Source organism: Psammomys obesus, unplaced genomic scaffold, assembly GCF_907164565.1.
Source record: "Psammomys obesus unplaced genomic scaffold, mPsaObe1.curated_primary_1811, whole genome shotgun sequence".
NCBI lineage: Eukaryota > Metazoa > Chordata > Mammalia > Rodentia > Muridae > Psammomys > Psammomys obesus.
This window is the reverse complement of record NW_026595719.1, coordinates 9,564-17,889: the sequence shown is the minus strand read 5'-3', so window position 1 is coordinate 17,889 and position 8,326 is coordinate 9,564. Positions and strand designations below refer to the sequence as shown.

The 8,326-nt window shown below is 36.6% G+C and overlaps 1 protein-coding gene across 1 annotated transcript in view; it reads left to right on the top strand.

Moving 5' to 3' along the window:
• The window catches only part of LOC129685866 (vomeronasal type-2 receptor 116-like), a 42,484-nt gene extending 36,082 nt beyond the window's left edge, over positions 1 to 6,402 (top strand). Inside the window, exon 6 of the mRNA XM_055619377.1 lies at positions 5,480 to 6,402. Coding sequence (XP_055475352.1) covers positions 5,480 to 6,402 — 923 coding nt within the window. The remainder of the gene's footprint in view (positions 1 to 5,479) is intronic.
• The last annotated feature ends 1,924 nt before the right edge of the window (positions 6,403 to 8,326 follow it).

The following is an 8,326-nucleotide window of genomic DNA, read 5'->3' as shown; positions in this document are numbered from 1 at the left end:
TTTTTTTTTTTGGTCTTTTTGTTATTTTGTCTTTTTTTTTTTTTTTTCCAGAGCTGAGGACCGAACCCAGGGCCTTGCGCTTGCTAGGCAAGCGCTCTACCACTGAGCTAAATCCCCAACCCCCCTTTTTCATTTCTGATTTTGGTGATTTAGATAGTTTCTCTCTGCCTTTTAGTTAGTTTGGCTAAGGGTTTGTCTATCTTGTTAATTTTCTGAAAAAACCAGCTTTTTGTTTCATTGGTTCTTTGAATAGTTTTATTTGTTTCTAATTGGTTGATTTCAGCCCTGAGTTTGATTATTTCCAGCTGTGTGCTCCTCTTGGGTGTTTCTACTTTTTTTTTTTTTTTTTTTAGCACTTTCAGTTGTGCCATTAATTTGTTTGTATGAGATGTTACAAATTTCTTCTTAGAGGCATTTAATCCTGTGAGTTTTCCTCTAAACACTGCTTTCATTGTGTCCCATAAATTTGGGTATGTTGTGCTTTCATTTTCATTGAATTCTAGGAAGTCTTTAATTTCTTTCTTTATTTCATCCTTAACCCAGCTGTCATTGAGAAGTAAGTTGTTAAGTTTCTATGTGCGTGTAGGCTTTTTGCTATTTCCATTGTTGTTGAGGTCCAGCTTTAGTCATGGTGGTCTCATAGTATACAGGGGACTACTTCAATCTTCTTGTATATGTTGAGGCTTGCTTTGTGATGAACTGTATGGTTTGGCTAAGTTGTACCTTCATTTTCCTTGAATTCTAGAAAGTCTTTAATTTCTGTATTTCTTCCCTGACTGTATTTCTTCCCTGGTCGTTGAGTATAAAGTTGTTAATTTTTCATGGGTTTGTAGGTTTTCTGTAGTTGGTGAAGTCCAGCTTTAATCAACGGTGGTCTGATATGACACAAGGGATTTTTTCAAATTTCTTGTTTCTATTGAGGCTTGTTTTGTGCCCAACTATATGGGCAATTTTGGAGAAGGTTCCATGGGATGCTGAGAAGTAGGTATACTCTTTCATCCAAGAACTTTTCTTGGGTGAAAAGTTCTGTAGACATCTAATAGGTCCATTTGATTTAGTACCTCTGTAGGTGTCACTGTTTCTCTATTTAGCTTCTGACTCAGTGATCTGTCCCTTGGTGAGAGTGGGACATTGAAGTTTCCTACTATTAAGGTGTTCGGATCAATGTGTGATTTAAGCTTTAATAACGTTTCTTTTACTAATACAGGAGCCCTGGTGTTTGGTACATACATGTTCAGGATTGTGATGTCCTCCTGGTGGATTTTTCTTTTGATGAGAATGAAGTGTCCCTCCCCATCTCTTTTGATTAATTTTGGTTGAAAGTCTATTTTATTAGATATTAGGATGGCTAGTACAGCATACTTCTTGGGTATGTTTGCTTGGAAAACCTTTTTCTAGCCCTTTATTCTGTGATAGTGTCTATCTTTGTTGCAGTGGTGTGTTTCTTGAATGCAGAATGTTGAATCCTGTTTTGGCAACATTTTGTTAGTCTGCATCTTTTTTTGGAGAGTTGAGTCCATTGATTTTGATAGACATTTGTCACCAATGATTGTTAGTTCCTTTTATTGTGGAGTTGGTGGTATCTTCAGTGCCTGAGATTCTCTCCTCCATCTCTTATATTCTGTGGTTCCTGATCTCTTCTCTAAGTTCTCTGTTTCCATGGTTTTCTCTGTGTTTTCTTTATTTACTCTAATTCTGTTTTCATGTCTTGGAAAGATTTTATTCATTTCCTCCACCTGTTTGATTGTGGAATCCTGGATGTCTGTGATGACCTCTATTTTTTTTTGGTTTTTTCCTCTAATGACTGCATAATCATAGATTTGAAATCATTTTCCTGTGTTTCAGCTGCATTAGAATATCCATTAATTTGGGGGATTCTGGTGAAGCCATGATATCCTGGGTTTCGTTGATTGTATTCTTATTCTTTATGCCAGCCTATATCCGTCTGATTGTCCATAGCCTTGACTTTGTTCTTAGAGCCTGTACTGCAGACTGGATCCACCTGCCTCTGGAGTCTGGAGTCATCTATAGGAAGATGGGAGATGTCCAGTGGCTCAAGAATGGGTGCTAGAGATTCAGATGCATTTGAGGAAGGGAGGGTGCTCTGCTAAGTTCACTGTCTTTGCTGTCTCACTGTTTGTGACCTTGGTAGATCAGGCAGCTGGGACACAGGTTGAAAGCTCTCCAATGCTAGAGCTGCTCTGGTGCCCCACAGACTTCCTTCAGATAGCAGACAATGGGATTTTGCATCCAGAACCTAGCCCAGCTCCACTGGGTTCACTGTCTCCATCTGGCTTACTGGCTATTTCTGACCCAGGCAGGTGAGGCAGCTGTGTAGCAGGCAGAAAGATATCTGAGCCAAGAGCTGCTTCAGTGCCCCACAGGCCTTTTTGAGATGGAGGACATGGGCTTTGGTCCCACACTCCACTCACCTCCTTTGGATTACAGATAGTTCATTTCTAATGTAGAAATATTGCTTTGGCTGTTATTATTTGTGCCATTATGCCATCACTTAGACATCTAGGTTTCAGATGATTATATGTATAGGAGCTGATTTCTGGATATTTTTCTTTTTGGGGGTGGGGTTTTGTTCCTTGGTTTCTTTTTCTCTCTGGATTTTTGGAGAGTGTGATGTGTGGTTTTGTTTGTTTATTTTGTTTTTATTGTTTTGTTTTACTAGTTTACTAGTTTTACTTGCCTGCTCAGCTGGTGTATTTACAAAAGTGCCTGCTGGTATTGGAGCCTGGCATATTGAAATGAGTTGGGGGAAGGAAAGTTGGTGGAGATGGTCTTTGCGTTCTGTTGAAGATAGAGTCAGAGAGGAAAGAGAGAGAAAATATTCTGCTGTAGAGCTGGTAAATGAGACTGGGAAATTGGCTTTCAGAAGTAATAAGAATCCTGAAGGTGAGACTTAGCCTGCTTGTTTTCCTGGGAAGAGCGACTCTTGAGTTAACAGTAGTACCTTCCAGAGTTAAAATGTGAAAAAGGCAACAATTGGGAAGAGGAAGATTAGAGAGGGAAAATCTTTGAAATTCAGAAAAGATGAAAGCACAGGGAAACAGAAGGCTGCTATATCTGTTCTGCTGCAGAGCTAGTGATAAGAAGGGAAGATTTGGAGTAGATTAACAGAGAGGAGAGAATGTCTATGGGCATCATAGCTGGTTTTCTAGGGAGTCTTGCGTTGGAAACTGGAATATCACAGTGGGGGGAGGAAAAGTAGAAGAGGATGGTTGGTGGGATCCATAGAAGATATGATCAGGTAGTAAGGGAGGCTGCTATAGTACTAAGATGTGACTAGGTAGTAAGGAAGGCTGCTGTGCTACTAAGGATGATGTTGGGGAATGATAGAGTCTGGCGGACCAGAGAAAGAAGAAGGTCTCCAGGCAATCTACCTGGTTTTCTGACAGGCCTGGTCTCTATTTCATTTATTTTTTGTCAAGTTCACTCTTTTGCAATTTCCCATAAGTACTCAAAATATCCCAGGTATGCCCCCTCTTCAACACTTGTGAACTCCTCTCATCCTTAATTGAACCTTTAACAGTTTTTTTTTTAATCTTTATGTGTGACCTATTTTGTTCAAACATGGTCATCTTGATGGTCCTTGGATTTAGATGGCACCTTGGGGCACAATTAGTCCATCTGTTACTACACAAATGAAACAGGTAACTTATTTCTTTTAATACCTTTCCAAGAGATAGATTATCTGGGAAAGGTAAGATAATTTTTCTCATTCTCCTTAATCCCATACTCATGTAGGACCAAACAGGGAACCTAACCTTAATTTTTGAATGTTCCTTAGTGCAAAGCATGTGTTACCTGGATGGAGGAATTTTCAGTCCTCATCTCATAATCATTTTACCTTCATTTCCATTATAGTCTTTGACCACTAGAATAGATGATTTAAATGTACCTGTTTATGAATGGGGATTGATGTGTCACTTCTTCTCAGGATTTTCCACAGTCATATTTCTTGGTTTTCATCAAAGGTCACTGTGAAGAGTGGCTTCTTTGAGTGTTACTTGATGATGTACATAAATACAAATATTTAAAAGGTTGTTTCACAATAATTAGATTAAGATAAGCGATAGCATCAAATTCCTTCAAATGTGTTATGTCAAACATACCACCATAAAATTTCATGATTTTGCTCAGAGTAATAAGGATCAAATACTATTTTAATAAATATTGGTCCCCTGTACTTTAGCTATATGTGGGTCTATATACATTTTCACTATGCACAGAATAGGAATACTTCAGTAATATATACTAAAGCCTACATAGTTTTATGCTAGTAAGTAAATTTTGAAACAATATGTAAATCAAAGTAGTGTAAAATATACATCATTAAAATTTAAAATATTACTAGTGTAATATTGTAGAATAAAACCATTTTAAAAGAAAAGTCTTATTCTTATGTAAATCAGTTAATGAAGCATATATCATGTACCTTAACTAAGTCAGAGATGAATCTGTATAATTGAAACATAAATTATTCACTAGAAAAAACAACAAAACACTCAAAATAAAAACAAAGGAAAAAGTTGTGAATGTGTGAAAAGCTTGTGAAAATGCTCATGAGAAAAAAATTGATTGGAGTTCATGATAAAAAAAGAAATAATAAAATCCAAGATATCAAGGAACAGATTTTATTCTCCTGAATATAAACTTGATAAATGTTTAGCTCCAAATATAAGACAGAGAAAATCATTTGATGAGGTCATAGGTTTCAGAAATATATAAATGTTTAATAAAATAGAAATATGTAATTATAAACAGAGATTTATAAACAGAGAATTATAAACAGAGAATTAAGATATTTCTTAATTCAAGATAAAAGTTGTAAATATTTAGAAGCAGTATATTAAAATTTTATTTTTGAGTACCAAGAAATATTTCAATAGTTCTCTCTATATATGTAAAAAATAATGGTATAGCTAAACGTAACAACATATTACTAGTAATGTATTTGAGCTTCAAAAATATAATGGTATTTATTATTTCAACTTTAGAGTATGAGCCAAATTGGATATCCAAGAAATTTTATGAAAATAAGTAATTTTGGGTCCCAAATATGAGAACACCTTTTAGGAAATGAATTTTCAAAAACTATTATTCATAATGTACAAAACATATATACATAAGTATGCATTTTGATAAGGTAAAAATTTCATAAGAATAAATTTAGGATTGTGCAATAAAATTCTGTAATCTTATAGCATATAAAATAGAGGCAAGAGAGTCACAAATGCAGGCAAAGCATATACAGAGGAAAAGAATTAGTATTCTTTGATTTTTTGTGACCATAGACAACGAGGGCTGTATAGATTTAAAATGAGTCACAGAGCACTTAAATGTTTGTTTCTGAAGCAACAAAGGAAGGTGACTCAGGAAGTGTTTCAATGAGCATAGGCTGAGTTACAGTTTAACGAGAAAGGGAACATCTGAGGATTGATTCACAATCACCTTTATTTCTGAACAGATATGGATCATTGTGTGAAGTGTCCAGAAAGTCACTATGCAAACTTAGAGAAGAACTACTGCCTCCAGAAATCTGTGAGTTTTTTGGCCTATGAAGATCCCTTGGGGATGGCCCTAACCATAACAGCATTGTGCTTGTCTGTACTCACAGCTACAGTCCTTGTAGTCTTTGTGAAGCACAGAGACACACCAATTGTCAAAGCCAATAATCGGGCTCTCAGCTACACCTTGCTATTGACACTCATCATTTCTTTCCTCAGTTCCTTGCTCTTCATTGGCCAGCCCAACACAGCCACCTGCATCTTGCAGCAGATAGCGTTTGGAATTTTGTTCACTGTGGCTCTCTCCACAGTGTTGGCCAAAGCTATAACAGTAGTTATTGCATTCAAAGTCACTGTTCCAACGAGATTGGTGAGGTGGTTAATAGTATCAAGGGCCCCTAATTTCATCATTCCCATTTGCACACTGATTCAACTTGTTCTGTGTGGAATATGGCTGGTTACCTTTCCACCCTTCATTGATCAAGATACTCATGCTGAGCATGGTAACATCATCATTGTGTGCAACAAGGGTTCATCAATTGCCTTCTACTATGTCCTGGGATATCTCTGCTCTTTGGCACTTGGGAGCTACACTGTGGCTTTCTTGTCCAGGAATCTTCCTGATACATTCAATGAAGCCAAGTTCCTGTCATTCAGCATGCAGGTATTCTTCTGTGTCTGGGTCACCTTCCTTCCTGTCTACCATAGCACAAAGGGGAAGATTATGGTGGCTATGGAAGTCTTCTCTATTTTGGCTTCCAGTGCAACACTTCTTGGCTTGATCTTTGTGCCTAAGTGCTATATTATTTTGTTAAGACCAGAGAAAAACTCCTGCCTTGCGATCAGGCAGAAAACCCATTCAAGAAAGAATAGTCATTTATAATATAATTAAAAGTTGAAAATAATCTGTTATAATTTAAATACAATAGTGAAACCATTCTAAAGCTCTTATTCAGGTATAATACACTGTGATTATGTGGGTTCATAATTCTTCATCTAACAGAATTAAGTGCTCTTTGTAGTGAAACCTTTAGTTTTATTTCATGTTCATGATTCGTACTACAGATTTTTTTCTTGTAACAAAGTCTTACTATGTATCCTTTTCTGGCCTGCTGAGCCATAAGTATAACAGTGTGGCATAAACTCATAGATATCTCCCTTTCTTTGCCTAAAAAGTGCTGGTGCTGAAGATATGTCATCATGTCCAGCCATCTTGTCTTAATTTTGTATTTCTTTGGTAAGTATCACATGACTTGTTTTTGGACTTTAAGAGATTCTATTATATTCTACTGTATACATTGAACATTATCAGAGAAGATTGACTTTCAAACATTGGTTTAACAGGTTCTTGTTTTCAGGAAAATTATACTGTTTAGAATGATAGTCGAAGCTTTTTTCTATTTTCATATCTTATTATTTTTTTACATGAGGGAAAATGAAGCCTCTTACTGTGGAGAACTATGGATGATACATGACCGGGAACTAGTAGTTGTTTAGAAACATAAGCTGAGGAAGAGTATGTGAGTGACTGATCAAGTGGTTCATAGTGTCTAGCCCTGCTATTGGAAATAAACAATCACTTCTGCTGAGGGCAGACTGGCTTGTTTTTGCCTTCTTTCTTTCTACATTTCCTCAGAAATATAACAGGCTCCATGAAGTTAGAAACATGACATTTGCACGCTATATAGCATATACATTAATGACTAAAACTAATTGTTCTGCCACACTTCTACATGCTTTCCTGAGTTGGGAACTCGGAGGCACATGGGTGACCTGAATGCTCTACTACCTGAGAGATAGTTTCAGGTCTCTAGAACTGACAGGGACACAGTGTGCTAGGAGCAATGAATTCTAAACTGAAAATCCTATGGTACATCCTTCTCAAGTCAGACAGACTAGGCCAGCTCTGTAATTCTGCAGAGCACTCCCACCATATTTTGTTTTGTTTTAATTTTAACAAAAGCAAGTCAAACTTCAAAGCAGAAAGCAAATCAATCTCTGCATAACCAACAAAAAAATTTCCAGAGACATTCCTATGGACAAAATTTTAGAAGCCCAACCAAGACTGTAAAATAATGACCAAAATCTTTACTAGGTTTAGTATGGCAATGATAGAAGTACAATTCATCCAAATTTCAGTGCCAAATAGTTAATATTTCATCATGTAAGGACTTAGCATTAATACTTAAAATGTCATGTTTCCATCTTTTACATAAGGAACTATATGATCAGCAGTAGCAGATGAACTAGAGACAACATAGCAATGAACAGCATTCTGGAGTCAAACTCTTACCCTAAGATTTTTACCAACTATTTTCCTCAGTCACTAGTTTCTTCTTCCGAATCATTGTAGGTAGAGAGCCTCTGTTTTTTATAGCTGCCTGATTCCATTATCACATTCATTTTTTTCCTCGGGTGTAACCTCAACACCGTGGTATTATCTCTGTTTATCTTCCATGTGTCAAATCGGTCTTTCAGGTATCCACCCTGGTTTTCAGGGCTGTAAGGAAAAATGCAGTCTCAGCTCCAGTGAACTACTGAGTCTGTGCAGTTATAATGACATGATATAATATCTCTTCAAAGGATCATTATTTTGAGTGTTGTGGAGGGGATAAGAAATGATCAGCAGGAGTAGACTATCCTTGCCCATTTTTTTTAAAAAATAAAGTTTTAAAAAAATAAATTATTGAAAGACTCTAACTAGCAGTGTTTTCAAAGCAGATACAAAGACTCATGACCAAACCTTCAACAGAGTACAGGGAATCATATGAAAGAAGGGGAGTTAGTATGATGGGGAAAGGATAGGA